The sequence below is a fragment of the Opisthorchis viverrini genome, assembly GCF_000715545.1.
Source record: "Opisthorchis viverrini unplaced genomic scaffold opera_v5_77, whole genome shotgun sequence".
In the NCBI taxonomy this organism is placed as follows: Eukaryota; Metazoa; Platyhelminthes; class Trematoda; order Opisthorchiida; family Opisthorchiidae; genus Opisthorchis; species Opisthorchis viverrini.
The window spans coordinates 944,899-961,886 of NW_008751733.1; the positions used below are offsets into that span (position 1 = coordinate 944,899).

General features: G+C 46.9%; 1 protein-coding gene across 1 annotated transcript; it reads left to right on the forward strand.

Moving 5' to 3' along the window:
• Positions 1–321: 321 nt before the first annotated feature.
• On the forward strand, positions 322–16,475 carry T265_04580 (hypothetical protein; the record flags this gene model as incomplete). Its single annotated transcript, XM_009169355.1, has 7 exons — positions 322–331; positions 7,471–7,586; positions 7,620–7,736; positions 7,782–7,915; positions 8,078–8,279; positions 15,181–15,226; positions 16,022–16,475. The coding sequence occupies 7 exons, from the start codon at positions 322–324 to the stop codon at positions 16,243–16,245; spliced, it is 849 nt and encodes a 282-aa protein (XP_009167619.1).
• Positions 16,476–16,988: the final 513 nt, after the last annotated feature.

The following is a 16,988-nucleotide window of genomic DNA, read 5'->3' on the forward strand; positions in this document are numbered from 1 at the left end:
TTTTTTCACTTTTGCCTTTCAGGTGAACGACAGCCACTGACCGACAAGAACAAAACCGACCCGGGAAACTTGGACAAAAGCCTCGATCCTGTGTATCAATCCGTGAATCCGTGAATACACCACAGCAAAGTTCGAAATACATCTCTGGCGTTTATACGCAGGCATTGAATAAACCGACAATACGGCTCCTTCTTGAGAAGACACTTGAGCACATTGATGTTTTTTAACAACCAAAGTATTTCTGCTGCGCAGATTTTATGCGGTTCACACCAGTGAAGCGAAAGGTGTTACCGGAATATTATATTGTGTCAAACAGATTTCATGTTCGCAGGTGAACTGTTCGTTATGGTGAATAACTTTGTTTATCTTGAAAACTCTATACGCCCCGATGAGCTAATGGAAGAGTAAGTCATTTCTTTAATTCAGAAGAAAAGAACAATGCTTGTAATCTCCGATATTTGGCGCCTAGCTGACAGCTCGACGTCAAGTGTAAGGGTATGTTGTTCAATGCCGCGGTCCAATGTGTCCTACTTACCTGAATGGACTTCGAAGTCTCGCTTCGTTTGGTCACGGTGCCGCCGAGACGTTGTAAGGGTCTGCGGGTGCATCAGACCACAAATGATGATGCACCTCAGATGGTTTTCGGGGAAGTTGACTCTCCCTTAGATGAGCGGCTGGTCACAGTTCACGCTGGTTGGGACTTGGGTTTCGTGTGTCAGTGTTAGGTGGAATTACTCACCGATACTGCTTGACCGCTCTCGGTTAGATGCTGCTATATTAAATAAGCCTATCCCGCTCAAGATTTTCAGCCGCCCGGGTCGCTTGTCGGTTCGGCATCAAGCCGAGCTGTGATTGGTCGAAAATCTGGACCCAACAACTTGTCATGACACTGTATTGGCCGAATGCCGGTTTGCAATACCGCACACAGAAGGCATCGGAATTCCCACGTTGACCCCGGTTATACCATATATACGATGCACTTTATAAGTGTTTTGGCGTTGATATACATTGTGCACCTTTGGTGGTTGTTTTGATCTGAACGCTAGCGTGGGAGTTTCAGTCCGAAAACTAAGCTTAAGAAAACACGGTTATTAGTCAGAAGATCGTTCGGTTGGTAGAGCACTCTTCACCTTGCATCAGCCATAACGAATATCACTATTTTTGTGACCCGGCTTCTGAACATACTCAGGGCCGAAGAGACGACACCTCTCATCTTCATTTTTGTCTCGTAACTCCTACCCTGTTCCATTCAACGATCATCATCATCAACCGCGTAATTGCCGTACAGTGGTTATAGCTGCCGACGGCTTAGGGAGACGAAGTAGATAGCTGCGCACTGCAGGTGGTTGCTGGTAAAATTGTTGCGTAAATACAGAGCTGTCATTGGACTTTTAATTGGGTAAATATTGGAGGGGGCTGCGCAATGAAGGCAATAGCTTGGGCGCGCGAGCACCATTGAGGGTGCTACTGGGTCGACTGGAAATTGATGTGCCCCGTCTCGGGGTCCCCATCCAGGGAAACGGCAAAGTCCAGCGCAACATAATTAGTTGGCAAGGACTTTCATACTTCTCTGCTAAGTCATTGTTTGACCCTTGGCTCGTTTCCACCCTTCACATGGTTGTGCGAAAAGCGCCCTTCGACAAAGTCGGCGACTGACAAACGGAGCACGTCGCCAAATGCAACCTGTGAATGTGATCACTTCGTCTAGTGTGGGCGATTCGTCTCTTCCGAAAACCATTCGACCTACTTCAGCATTACTTATCTGGTGTTCCCACCAGGCTCATGCAATGCTCCGAAGACATCGAGGTCAAACTTTGAAATTCTCTTGACGCCCTCGGTGCCCAGCGGCCAGTTTTCTGACCGCAGCATTGTAAATTCGACCCTTGATGGACAAGTTAATGCCACGCCCTCGCCGCAGGTGATACAGGTTCACGAAAACTACTCTTGCCTTCCCAATTCGGATGAAGTTATCACCCTTCGTGAGGGCACAGAGACTGATACGGCTGCTAAGGTAAACAAATCTGTCTACTACCTCAATCGGCTCATGTGCAAGCATGAGGTTAGAGATTGAGCCTATCCAGTGTTGCAGTGGCACTTTACACTTTGTAGGTATAGGTATAGGGCGCATTCCAAACCGTGAGGTAGGATTTAGCTTATTTGGTATTGTCTGCACTACCACGGGGTCAGGTCCAAGAAAAGCCATGTCGTCTGCTGACTCGACGTCTGTGGGCGAACGCCCTGGGAGCACTTCGACGTCGCAAGGATAAGAGGCTGGCGTGAGTCTTCCATAATTGTGTTAATGACGAAGTTGAAGAGGAAAGGTGAAATAGAACAGCCTCACCTAACACCACTGGATATGGTGAACTCAGGTGAGAGTCTTCGGTTGACCTTTATACGTCCGTGTAAGTTGGCGTACAGCGTCTTAGAATTTATGGGGAACACTTTTGCTCTGCCATAATACTTGACGGCAGCTTTCAGGTTACGGAAGACGAGCATGGTTGGGTGCTGGAAACAATGTCGCTGTTCCAGAATTTGTTGGAGGGTGAAAATATTATCGATGCGTCCTCTGGCAGGATGGAACCCAGGTTGGTTTTCACAGGTATGTTTCACCCTCCCTCCAAGAAAAAGAACAGAGAGCACCTTCAATGTCACAGCTGCCAGGCTGATGCCACGGTGGCTTTCACACAGTGCGCGTGCACTTTTTGGAGATGGGGATAACTGTTGACATGTCTTATTCTACAGGTACCTTCTCTTCGTTTCATATAGCACCAACAAGCTTTGTCAGACGAATCACCATGGGTTCTTCGCCTTCTTTGAAGAGGGTTAGATACAGACCGTCCAGTCGTGGTGGCTTCTCACGTTCCAGCAGAGGTGTTTCGTACTTTTCTTCTTCCGACAGGCGATTGAGGTCTACATCTCATTCGCCTGTATGCACTATCTCCACAGGCTGTGTCTCAGGAAGTCAGCTAAACTGTTCTTCGAAGTGTTCGGCTTATCTTTCCAGTCGACGTTTATGTGGATGAATTAATGGGCTGCATAATTTCACTTATGGTTTCACTGACCACTGCTTTACTAGGACCAGTCGGTTGTATCAGTTGATATGGGGCACGGCTGTTTCGGGTCGCAAAAGCTTTCCTCCATCTCCCGAGCTTTCGAACTCCACCGGAACTCTCATTCTTTCCTTAGAATCTCCACTATTTGTCGTTTGAGGGATTTGCATGCGCCGTCCTACTCTTTGTCTGCTGGTGTGGGTTTCCTGACATCAGTCATGACTAGAGAACTTGGCGATGTCCAGTGATCTTGTGGTGGAATCACAGAAGTCGGACGGACAGCACTGGACCGTGCTAGCGTAGCTCCTCTCACATTTTGCCGTGGTCCATCCACGTGTTAACTGCTAGTACAGTATGGGTTTACAGTATGGGTTTAGTTGAGTTAGCTCAGATCGATTCTACTTAGCTACTAGTAGTCGTTCTTCAAAGGTGAAACCTTGAAATCCTTTGACTCCTAAGATCAGCACCAATAACCAACGCTTCACACTTACTGTCCAAGACGGATCCATTGCGCAACCGAGACGCCTTACCGGTCGCGCCAGAGGACTGGTGGAACCTTTTCAACTTTACCCGGAGAGACAGTCTTACGTTGAGCAGCCAAAACGGGGAGATATCAAGATGGTCAGATTCCAGAAAGCAACCCTAGAACGCCTGGAGCGTACTGACTGACCCGACCTAAAGCTGCCACCTTGACGTGGTGGTCGGGCTTCAGTGCTGCAATGATCCCGCGAGCTACACTGGCTGGAATTTCGTTCCACAAGGTGCAACCATGCCAGGAGGGCCAAAGGGGAGCAGCCAGACCAAGAGCAGCGAGACCCCGTACTACGAGTAATCATGCTACGAGGCGGTCTGGGGGTAAAGTCGTACTGTCCTCTGCGACAGGAGTGTGAAGGCAGTAAGGTGTTTCCCCCAGGCGACTAGCATGTCCATATTTATGGAAGCAGCGATGCTGCCTTCCTCCGAGGAAGGACGGGTTAGAATAGGTCGGCCCCAAAAACCGCACACTCCGATCGCCCAACGGTTGACCGTGACCGCCGGCGCATTATCCAATACGGTCGAAATACTTTTAAAACCAAAGAGCCCGGTGCTGCTCAAAAGGCACCTGTTGTGCGCAGCCGCATCAGGAATGAGACAGTAATGCCTTATTCCCTGCGCCCTCGGGTTAGGCCAACCCCCTGCAGCCGAGCAGGTCAGACTATTGAGTCATCGGCTCCGGGCAGGGTCCCCAAAGAAAACCCTACATTCTCCCACTGCCTCGTGGGTCAGACTTTTGAGTCAGAGGCTAGGGTCAGGGTCCCCGAACAAAACCCTACGTCATCCCACTGCCTTGTGGGTCAGACTTTTGAGTCGAAGGCTCAAGGTGGGGTACCTCAACCAAACCCCCTTCCTCGGCCTGGGCAACCGGGAAGTATCATTTGCCCGCGCAGTTCAGCGTCCACCGATGTCCCTCCCCAACCCCTTCCCACTGCACAAGCAAACGTCGCTGGGCCATTTGACTGTCAGTCATCTGACCGAAGGTCCTTATGCTCCTCGCTGCCTACAAACATTAAACAAAATAACACCTTTCTAAATCCACGAGATCCTTTCTATATAGGAGCTTTTAACGTCCGTACTCCATGTCAAATTGGCAAGCAGGCAATGCTTGCTGAAACCTTGTACTCCCTTAAAATTGATGTATGCTGTGTATCCGAAACACGCATACAAGACCGGAGCGTGGCTCTGCATCTCAGAGCGCCATGGATGAACTCAGCTCTTTCACATTTCTCCCTCTGGCTCAGCACAATTTGACTGGACGATGGATTAGACGATATCCCCAACGTGTCCTGTGTGTATACAGTGAGGTATTATGGGATTAGGTATTTAAAAAAACGGAAGAGGCCAGTTGGGCTGGGGATACACTAATCTGTTCCATCCAATCCAGAATACAGTATTTAAAGACTTGTAAGATGATACTGAAAACCCAGCGTTTAGGTCGCTGGGTCCTCTGCCTCTGTGCTTGTGTTTAATTCCACCTGCTCATTTTGAGTGGTGGTTTGTGGCTTTACATCACCCTCATTTGACGAAGTAATAACATGCTCTTCTGCCTTAAGGCGGCATCGAGCTGCTGAGCCAGGGGAGCTTCCCTCAGAGTTGTTCGAAGATGGAGGAGAGTATTGGTGTTCCGACTTGGCTAGGCTTCTCGCACGGATTTGAGTACATGACCCTGTTCCAGAGAATTAGATCCATTTGTTTGTTCCTATGTTCGGAAAAGCTACCTGAACCAACTGGCCTATGGGAGTATGAAACTCACGTCTTTCGTGGCATACCTGCTTTTTTTCCTCATATCGCAACTCCCATCTTCGGCATGTGAGACATCAGTTCGAGAGCGTCAAGCAGGATTTCGACCTGGCAGAATGTGCATTCATTATATCCCGATGTTACATCAAGTGCTTGAACGTTGTCACACGTACCGCCAAGTGACTATGGCGGATTTCCTCGAAATCCGAGGAAACTTCGACCCTTTGGTTACATTAGGTCTCAAGTAATTTTGGCCAAAGGAACATGCCCTTGAAGCTTGTAAACATTCTTGGTACCCCGTTTTCTTATGCCTCTGGTCGAGTTAAGGTGTACAGTGAGTTGACCAGAAGGATCCTGATAACTGGTGGAATTCACCAGGGTTGTTCCACTTTGAATTTTTGTTCTATCTCGTAATCGACGTTAAAGTGATTCAAGCGACCATATATTATGGTACCGAACTATTCCTGGAGAAAGATTGATGAACTCTCATTTTCAGGACAGCGTCGCTTTTTGCGACTACATGTTCGGGCAAAATATTTTGATCAGAATATCGCAGGTGGTCCCAACCTTTTGCATGATGTTTGCAGCTTCAAAGTGTAGGGTCTTATTCCAAGCTCTCCCGTCGTTTTGTGATTCCCTGAAACTGCAGGACGAAGAAATTGACTTTTCTCGATCGGTTTCCATACTTCAAAGACTGTTTCAGCCGTGATTGTAATCTAGAAGAGAAAGGTAATGTGTAGGTGATCGAGACGCGAGCGGTGTCTACTAAATTGCATCATTTATGGCGTCAGAGCCGGATCTCACTGAAGCTAATAGGCTGTATGTATAGGGCAACTGTAAGAGCCGTCCTACTTTACGGTTCTTACTTTGTGGTCTTACTTTATGAGACTCGTCCCACCCCCCACCCCTTATCTGAGGTCATTCAGAACCTTCAATCGTCTGGCCACAGCTGCTTCCTTAGCATAGCAATGGTTACTACTACGGTGAGTCCGTGAAGAGATTGTGTGTAAGCGGATAGTTGGTAGCGGAGTGGAATGGCCAAGCTTACCAAGTTAGGGTGGTTTGGGACATGTACCATCTATGCCCAGGCCCCGTCTTCCGAAGAAATCGTTGTTTGTTGTTCCAAGCAATTGTTGTCCTTAGGTCCTCGGGGGCATGCCTGGCCCGGCGACGTGAAACGAAGGTGACTGCAGTCAAATTGAGTGCTGTGGGACTGCATATTCCTGACTTTGGTTCACGTGATCCTGCTTGCTGTTGTTTGGAAGCCTTGCTGGATATGGCACGCAGCGTACCCCAGTGGTGCGTATTTTGTGATTTCCCGGCCAGACTGTCTAGCTACGGCTCGCCTGTCGTCGTGTACTGAGCCTTTCGTGTGAGGTTTACAAAAAGCGCTGGACCAATCCAGCCAGTGCTCAAATGTGCCTACTTTGGTGCTGTCCAAAGTTGTAGGCATATTTATTCTTAATCATACTACTTAAGGACATGGGTTCCCGTGACCCTAAGTCCTTCACCTTTCTTTCTACCCTTTAGGAAATTATTCCCTTGTAGTTGTTCGGTTGGTAAGCACCAGTATTGTCACTACCTGGTACCACTGGAATCATTGGATTCGATGAACTTGTGTAAGAAATGGCCACAAATCTATGAATTTCCTCTTCGCAGTACGATTGCTCTTTGTTCTTTTTCTTTTCTGCCCTCTTCGGTCTCCCTGACCCTGATAAATGAAATTCGAACCAATGCAACCCGTGATCCACCACTCGGTTGGCAGTTCTTGGTTATCCAAAGTCTGCTTTGCATCAACCTGCTCATGTAACAGTTTTGTCAAAGTTAGTGTGAATTCGCACACAGTTCCAACTTTTATTAAGGTTGCGTGTGATTGTACTGGTTCTGTTGGTGAGCTGTTCAGTCCTCGTTCCAGTTGAATCAACCTGACTGCTAGTCCTTGACCTTAGTGCGGGTAGTGTATGGACAGTTACGAAGTTACATCTCTTGACTTATTAGTAAACGACAGAAGGGTATTCTTCGTCCAGTTTTAATGATGTACGTGTGGCCGGTTTTTCCCAGTTGGTTGCAATATGTCCCGTTTAAACCTTCACTCCAGTCGCAGGTGCTTCCTCATCTTTTTTTTCCGGTTTTCACTTGTCAGGCTACACTCGTCATCGAACTACACAACCAATAATCTCATTAGCAAAAATGGCCACTGATTTCAGTGTTACCGAAGCAACTCCTAGTGCCACTTCACTTGCTGAAAAACGGCAACAGGTAATGTGGGCACTCCATGTATGACAGTTTTAGTGCTTGCTGTGTCCCCTTCCCAATGATTTCCTCAGAGTTCTACCTTACAACGAAGACCTGCGTGCCCGCGGTGCTGTCCAAAAGGAGGAACGTTATTTGGAGCTGGTCATTAATGAGGTTTGTTACTTTTGAGTCACTAGCATTATCTAACCTTTCCTCTAGGCCCGTCTCGTAAAAAACTATGGTCTGACTGCAATGAATCCGTATTGCCGTGTTCGTCTGGGTGATGCACGTTATGAGACACAAACTGCCATGAGTTCATCCAAACATCCTGTTTGGAATGAAGTTTGCAGATTGTGAGTGATCATGCTTTTGCGCCAGTCATGCGTAAGCTTCTCGCATAAGTTTTTCGACAGGGGGATTCCCCTATGTCTATTCTCCTTTTTGGTAGCTTGTATTGACCGTCGGTTCGTTTTAAGATGCATTATGACTTATTTGGATTTTTTCCACCAATTTAGACCACTACGCAGTGACACGCATTTACTTTCCATCGTGTTGATGAACGAAGGCCTCGTATTGAGTGACTCGAAAATTGCGTGGGCAACCATTCCACTACCACAGGCCATTCTGGAGGGCGAGTGCGTGGATATGTGGTATGAACTTAGTGGAAAGCAGGGGGAAGACTTAGAAGGAACCATTCATTTAGCTATGCGGATCAGGGTAAGTTGGTAGTTTGTGACGACTTTTCACAAAGGGCATCAAATGATAGGGTTTGTTGCGGATGTTGTGTGCATACGTTTTTTTTTCAAATTACTCCATTCCCAGAGCGTCTGTTAGCCTGTGATTGATTACGCCCCCGATGTAAACACAAGCACAAATCGGGTAGAAACTTTTTGTAACAATCAATCTTTGGTTATGCTATCTGCTGTCACATTCTGTACAGATTGTCGTTCTACACAGCGTTCTATGTGGCGTCATAAAGAGACTGGAACTTGCAGTGTTGTGGCGTTTTGTGTGCCTCCGTAACCCGTTGAGCTATACTGGCTAGTGTCCGTGCGACACCCACTCAGTGTCATACCAGATTGATCAATGAACAGATGTCTGACGAGCACAGTCTCCTGGCTCTCCATGTTGGTTTTGGAATAGGTGGCGACTTGTTCCATAAAGATGGTAATGCATTCGCAGTTTCTTGCCAAACACCGCTGACTTCCGGTGTGATGGCAGTATCCCATCCTACGTACAACTATGACACGTGACTATCAATAGTCTCATGCCACATCTGCCGTCGCGTGGTGTTACCGGCTGGATCTCTTACTTGCTTCGTACAGCTGATCGAAAACACGAAAACGTGCCACTGCTGACGCCTACCTTATTATACCTTCCCATTTTGCCTCCTACCCTACCCCACCCCTATTTGAATGCTATCTTTGCATGTCTCAGCACCAAACGTGACCGCTATACCCGCCACGAATCACGCTCAGCTGCAGCTTTTGTGTCCGACCTCAGTATGAACTCTAAACACTTCGAATTCTGTTTACAAACCCCGATCAGTCTAGTTAACTGCATACTGAAGCAAACAGAATACGATGCCAGTACGCTGGATTCCCTCTGCATTGATGTATGCTGCCTGTCAGACACAGGTACTGCAATTGAATTGACTGCCTCCTTGCTTTCTTCCAGGTTTTGGTGATTCGGATGTCTCTGCAACCGGTGGGTATTGTTCTGAGCTACCGAGCGGAAGCGTCTCTGCTTGATTGGATAAACGTCGATAGTCGCTTTTGCACGGTTCGTTTGGCAACGTCTGTGGGAGAATTCTGAGAAGGCACCCTGTTTATTGTATTTGTTCGCGTTCCAACAGATTATCTCTGAATCTGCCAAAGACAGCTAGTATGACACTTCAGATGCTCTTTTACAACGAGCCATATGTTCAGACATCGTTGTGGTTGGTATTGACACGAATGTCCAGATAGACCAAGAACTGCTGTGGCCCAATTGTGTGGTAGTTTTGGATTTGGATACAAGACGCATGGACAACGGAATACATCCACTTCAACTATGAGTTGATCACAGACTGTTTCTTTGGAGTAGCGAATTCCGGGACAGCGGCAATCGCTTGACAACGTGATGTCCGCCAACGAACCAGTCCCGAATCCAAATAGTCCATATCGCCGTCGGTTACTGGTGGCGAGGGTCGATCACTGCCAGCCGCTTCTTCTGGGATACTAGAGTGGACCCCAATCATGCGCTGATGAGGTACCGTTTTTCATTGCGCTTCTTAAGTCTACACAAAACGTGCACCCCTCGCTTAGCCACTGTGAGGGTACTAGACCCAGAAATCAAACAAACTAATCAGGACCGAGTATTCGAAAGCTTTCCGGGTGTTCCCGTGTCGGATATTAATGGCTACTGGGAACAGATATCCAAGGCGCTACGCAAAGCCGGAACTTTGTCTGTCTTGTAACCCAACCGACCTCATCCAAACATAGGATATCTGATAGATACGTGGTTTTGCCGGACTCCCAGTGACAGAGTCCTCCCGCTGACAACTACAACTCAAGCTGACTCATCATCCGAAGGCAGGTGATATCGAGTGTCCATTCAGACCGGGAAGCTTTGTGGACCCCGAAAGGCCGAAGAAATGGGAGATGCCAAAAATGCTTGAAACGTCCGCAGACTGCTCCATCTGATTCGGCCGACTGGTCCTCAGGAGCAAATCCATTAGGCCCCTATATTCATATACTCCTTGGCGCCTGACAATGCATAGTGAGATGCCTGTAAAATGCCTTACAAAAAGTGTCCGACAAGGATGTCCACTCTCTTCACTCTTTTATCATTGATAAATAATAAGGCAAACGCTGGATTGTCTTCAAAACCCCTTTGTTCAAGTCGTTCTTGGTGAGAAACTTTTCGATGTGGAGTATGGGGGGGTGGCGAGGTCACCCAAGTGATTAGAGCGCGAATTTACTGACTGGAAGGTCCATGATTCGAACCCCGCCTCTGCCTCTCGACTTCCCTTGTCTAGTATCCCAGCCCTGGTGCAACTTTCGGGTGGCGTGGCAGTTAGGCACCGAAAGGGTGCTACAGCTGAATGATTGATTGATTCGGAGTACGCAGATGACGTGGACTTCATCTTTGAAGACGAAACCCAGACACAAGGTTGAATACAGTGACCACTATCATACCATCTTTCAGCATGCACCTTTACCTACAAAGTGCGAATTCATGCTTCGGAGCGTAGCCCTTACAATTCACGGGGACTTTCTTAAGTTCGTGGAGAATCTTATATACCTCTGTAGTTATATGAGGTCAGATGGAAATGTCTCACGAAGTCATTGCAAGAATCTCAAAGGCCCGAATCATGTTTCCTAATTTGTGTCACTTGTGGCGTCAAAAAAGGGTATTATAGGTCGCGTGTACCAGGCTACAGTGAGAGCTGTGTTGTATGGCTGTGGAACGCGGCTTTTATAGACAAATAATATAAGGCGTGTCTAGGTTTTCGACCACCGATGCCTCAGAAGTGTGGCTGGTTTTGGATAGCGTCAGCATGTTAGTAACGAGGTGATTAGAAAACGAGTATTCGGTTGTGCGGCAGGCACTTCAGTCGGGGAAAACATCTTGCATCACCGGCTATAATGGCTCGGTTATGTGCTACGCATGCAGTAACGCCGTCTACCGGGACGAGTGTAGTCCTCCGTGCCTCCAGGATGGCGCAAACCACGAGGTGGACAGCGCATGACTTGGCAGAAAGGCATGAAAGAGAGCACGAAGAGTTTGGGTGTTGTTGGTGTTGTACGCCTTCCAGGATGCGGTCCTCGAGACCCCGCCTGTGCTTGTCTGGAGACATTGCAACAGATGGCAGCCAATCGATGTTATCGGTGTTCATGCTGTTAATTTCTCTCCAGATTGTCTGACTGAGTGCTTGGAAGTGTGGGCTAGACTAGGTCCCCTACTTCACCCACTCTTTTCCGTTTTCGTTCTAAGGCTTTACACATAATTAGATAAACTGTGTTGTGCGGCAGTGAAGCATCAGTGTCGACGGCAATGTTGTCTCATATTTTTATGACGATGATAATGACATTTTACAAGCGATTTTTAGGATGTCCCATCTCTGGCAACCTAGGTTGACCACTCTGACCCCTTTATGTGACATATTACGCTGTCACCTTCGGAAGTTTCTCAACATAGATTACTGTTTGTTTGTTCGCCTTAGTAAAAAGCGTGTGAGCTGGGCTGGATATACTCACAGGAGCCTCATTTTTGCGCCTAATTTGGAACAGACTTCAACTACCAATTATCTCGAGAAGTCTTGGGTCTACAGATCAAGCGTCAGCGTACGGACAACGTGGCATCGACATATTGTCCTGATGAGATCATTCCCTGTCTCGATCATGGACACAGGTCAACTCAAGACCTGACTGGGATCGGACCATGACTGTTTTGGTTTTCGAGCTAGACTATTCATTTATCTGGTTTTTCTCGCGTTTTATAGTTTCCTAGTCACTCGCTACTGGTACTTTTTTTCTGACGACAAGCAACAAATCCCATACTAGTCACAGGGGAACAAGCTGCTATGTGGACACGAAAAGATCAACCTTCAGTTTCTGGGCCTAACCTGTGTTTCGAAACTACAGTACTGAATATAGGTTCACCATCGACGTCTGATTGCGGTTTTTCCGATTTGAGTGCTCTGAAGGCCTATGTTCGTGGGGTGATAATCAGTGAATCAATANCTCTGAAGGCTATGTTCGTGGGGTGATAAACAAATAAACAATACATGCGACAACTACGGTTGTCAGTTTCAGGGATATCCTTGCCAAGCTTTTGCTTATGTGTCTCATATTCATCCATTCTTTTCACTGGAGCTTTCGAATCTCCAGTCAGACCGTTAATATCTGCGAATTCATCATGCTGAGAAGCATGGTACTTTCCCCTTAAATGACCACAGCTACCGCGGTGACGAATAAATTTCGTGTTTTTGGTTGTTGGTTGTGTGTTCCGGTAGACCCAGTCACTCTGGGTGCACACTGTTGGGTGTCTCAAAGAGCTCTATCGGGTGGGGCGTCCTCAGCTTTCGTGTTCAATGCAGTATCCACACCATCGAGACCACTGAGCGCTCCTTCTGGACAACCCGACTCTCGAACATGGGATGAGAAGCTGATTTGGCCCGGAATTTATTTTTATACACACTCACTTATTTATCTTGCGCTTGCTGGCGTCCTGATAAGGATTGTTACGGCGCGTCGCAGGTGGAACATCTGTACCGTAACCATAACGGTACATCGAAGTCGATCACGTCTTTGTGGGCGATCACTGACAGGGCTCTTAGAACGTCCGAATACTGTGACTGACCTTCGTGGGGTGTATACTGCCGCCGTTCCAGTAGAGCTCATAACGTATATGAGTCGATGCTATGGTCCTGATAAAAATGTGGTACGTTGAACAACAAACTTTTTGACCAAAAGGTTCCGGGTTCCCGTTCCGTTAAGTAGGCTACCCAACAGAAGAGAACGGACATCTTGCTGTGCGTTTTATCCTATACAGTTGCATGAAGAAAATACTGGGCTCAACATCTTCCCCTAATGCAGCTGCGACTCACCTTGGAAAGAAGAGATTTGGGAATTTTTGTGGAGATTTTGTCTCGTAAGTGAAGCCAATCCATGCTGAAATGCCCCGAAAAGTACTGTACAACTGTCCCGTCCTTATTGGGAATCATCAGCAGTGTGCATCTCACGAAACTCCGTGGAGTCTCGAACCAGCGGCCTCGTGGCTAGTAGTTTGAACACCTAACCGTTCGGCCACGAGTGGCTGATCAGCAGTGTGATTAACTCGCACTTAGACAGGATATAGCGCCGCTCATCCTTCAATCACGGGATCCACATCACACCTGTTGACTGGCTCCTTAAGCAACGACTTTTCAGAGGGAAGTTTCACTCATCTGGTGAAATTTATTCTTCCACTGGGACTCTCCGGAGTTTCATGAGATGCGCACTGGTGATGATTCCCAATAAAGATGAAACAGGTGTGCAGTGCTTCTCGGCTTTCCAGCATAGATTGGCTTCATTTACAGGAGGAAACCTCCACAAAAAGATACACAAGCAAACTGTACGTCCCTGTAGGGATTGGAACGCGTACACATCTACAACAAATCATCTCTTGTGTTCAGCACATCCACTTGACTAAAAAGTTGTAGGCCACGAGTTTTGAAACTGTTCCCTGCCGTTCATCTCCTGGTTCTATTCCTTCGGATATGACGCACTTGGCTCTGCCCAATTTGCGTGTAGCATTACTTTGGCTTGTTTGTAGATATTTCAGCGTGTGATAGGTGAATCCGTACTGTGTACGTGAATCACAATCTGATAGGTTCCTTCCGAAAAGACGCGCACAAATACACTCCCGTTCCAAACAGCCTATTTTGGGTGTCCGACTATTCGGGCCTGTTTCCTGTAAGTTGCTTATAGACAGTGCCAAGCGATTAATGATAATTTTCGTGTTCATGACCTCATTGCGGCCGAGTACCGGTTCGGCTGATTTTCTTTGCCAATTGTAAAGCTGTTTAAAGTATTCCGATTAGGATAGTTCGATGACGTCCCGCTCTATATTAGGCTCATCTGCGATGTTTTTAGGACTGTGAATAGTCGTTCTTCAACCAGCGCCCACCGTTGAGGAGCCGTATTTGGTAGGTGGTTTGCTAGTGAGTTCACCTTTCACTGATAAGACTGCCATCTTGGAGGAGGTGAATGTCTTTAAAGACCGTCACAGAAATGGTGGTGCTTGATGCTATCATGAAACAGACTATCTGCCTTGTTATACAAACCGTCATCGAAGTTAAGTTAGGCTGTACAGTGTATTTCAGTGTTGGCCATTCGGAATAGTATGTTGGGATCAAGGCTTATGCTTTTTGTGTATCCTATTCGGGAAGATGTGTTTTCGTCTAAACAATTTTTTCCTATTTCGATCTAGATAGGGACAAAATCGTTCAGCTGTAACACCCTTCCGGTGCCTAGCTGCCATGCCACCCGAAATAAACACGAAGGCTTGGGTACTGGCAGGTTAGCCCAAAGCCTAGGCAGGGGAAGTCGAGAGGCAGAGATCGGGTTCGAACCACGGACCTTCGGGTCAGTAAATTCGCGCCCTAACCACTTGAGCCATCTCGCCTCAATAGGGACAAAAGCATATACCAAGTCCTTCTCGGGACATCGCTCATTGTATGCGTGTGCAGTGTGCTGCCGCCATTGGTATATTGACGCCACTTCCACTGCTCTAAAGCCCTACTGTAGCGTGGGATATGAGCAGCCCTGTAGATGCCTGGATGCTCTTCTTTTGTCCACTGCGTGGACGCGACGAATCTCTACCGATCTAGGTTAGAAAGACTGTTCTTACGCGGAAATATCAGTGGTAACGACAATGAAAGTGAGGAATGGTAAAGGCGATTGTTCTTTATATTGCTCATTACTTTACTACTAGATGTAATGCTTCGATAGTGACCCATTGCGTTCTCCCTCTAGAGGACCCCCAGATGGAGAATTTGGGTTCTGTTCTTCTGTTCCTCTACCATAACACTGCTTCATTTTTCACGTTTTTTTACCTTAAATTCTTGTCTTGTTATGTCACTTCTCTCTAGACCGTCCTGAGACTGGATCCCAGTTATCGTGTCAATGCTGTACGCGGTACGTCAAGTCTAGTCCCTTTGTACGCATTTATCCATAAGCATCTATGTTCATTAGCCCCAGTATATGCCGAACGAGTAGCAGACGGTTCAAAATTCGTGTACTTCTTGTGGATCACGTTCTTAGTGCCCTAGCTTCTTTAAATGCTTCATTGGAAATGGCCGCTCGAATAGCACTTTTCATGTGGCCTATTACAGCTTTACAACAGCATGGAAATGGACATATTCCGCTCCAGAAGAGAAGATAATTTTATCAACGAGGAGGAATTCTGTTTCCGGATCTGCCCCGTGTTTCTGTAGCTAAGTAATTTCTTTCTCATTTGTTCCAAGAAAACTGACTGATTTTTGCTGAATTCGTCCCATGGACTAGGCCACGAAGCATACTAATCTAGTCACCGATTCCACGGTGTTGCGCTCGATTCATTGATGTGCGGTTCTCAACATCACTCAGTTTAGCCTTTCATAGTTCCCAGGTGAACCTCATCCGGGATGAACCGTGTCAGATTTTCGTGACCTCATTTCATTTACAGCTCAAAATCAGGTGTGATAAATGATAAGGCCGCCTTATTCTCTCGCTTCCGCGTAGATAATTTCCGGCAGTGCCTGGCAGAATAGGAGACCAACATTTTCGTTTCCAGTCCGCTAACATCTTCCAGTGTAGTAGCTTTTGCCGTGGACGAACTATTGCAAGTTTATGATCTTACCGATCAGCCTGTCATGCTTATTTTAGTTTTTTTCCCGATTGTTGTTAGTTGCCTATAACCAGATGATTTTCAATTCTTTTTCCATATTCTAGCTGTTCCTTGTGGTCCTCTGGTTCCACCCACATCTGATGTTCCTTCTGTCACAGCCCAAGGCCAACAACAGACAGCTCGACCGATTACTGCGGAGGATATACAGGCAATCAAGGAAGTTTTCCCGAGCATTCAGGATGACACCATTCAAACGCTTCTAGAGTCCCATGACGGAAATCGGGATGAGGTCACAAGTGAATTACTGCGAATGACGAATGAAACTTGAACATCCGGTCAGCCCTTGACAGATGAAACCCTTCGAAAACCCTCATTTCGACTTTCTTCACGACACTTGTTATTATCATCCCTCTGTTTACAATCACGTTATTTCAGACATACTGATATACTGGTCATCAATGGTTTCCCCGGGCCTTTTTTGGAGTTACTTTGGCTTGTGTCGTCAAATTGTTCACAGTGAACCTGAATGATTGAGTTTCTTTGGTTTGTGATACTGTGATGTAACAATAGAATCATTCTTATCCAGAACCTCTCTTTAAATCTGTTTGCATAAGCGGTTTTGCAAGCTCCACATAGAAGCTTGGCTCGGTCTTCCAACTGCTTGACAGCATCTGCTGCTTTAGACGACAGATCACTGGTATCCTGCAAAAATTTCAAAACCAATCGGTAGATTTCCAGTCGGAAAATTTCTGGAACCCATGAGATTTCTGCGTTTGAGAAGGGGCTGGTAAACAAAGAACTACCGATTGTTGGTTATGGATTTGCTGTTATATTGCTTGTTGCTGCCATAAATCATCACAATAGCACTTTGTCAGAACACCGGGCCTTTCCTGTTCAACGTCGCTTATGCTTGCAGGTGTGGTGGCTCTTTTTGAGTAATAAAGTCACAGTATCCGACACACATGAGTGTCTACTGCGATTTCATATTCATTTGGACCTGGTAACTCCCGACCTAAGGCTGCCACCTTGACGTGACAAGGTGCACCATGTCAGGAGGGCCAAAGGGGAGCA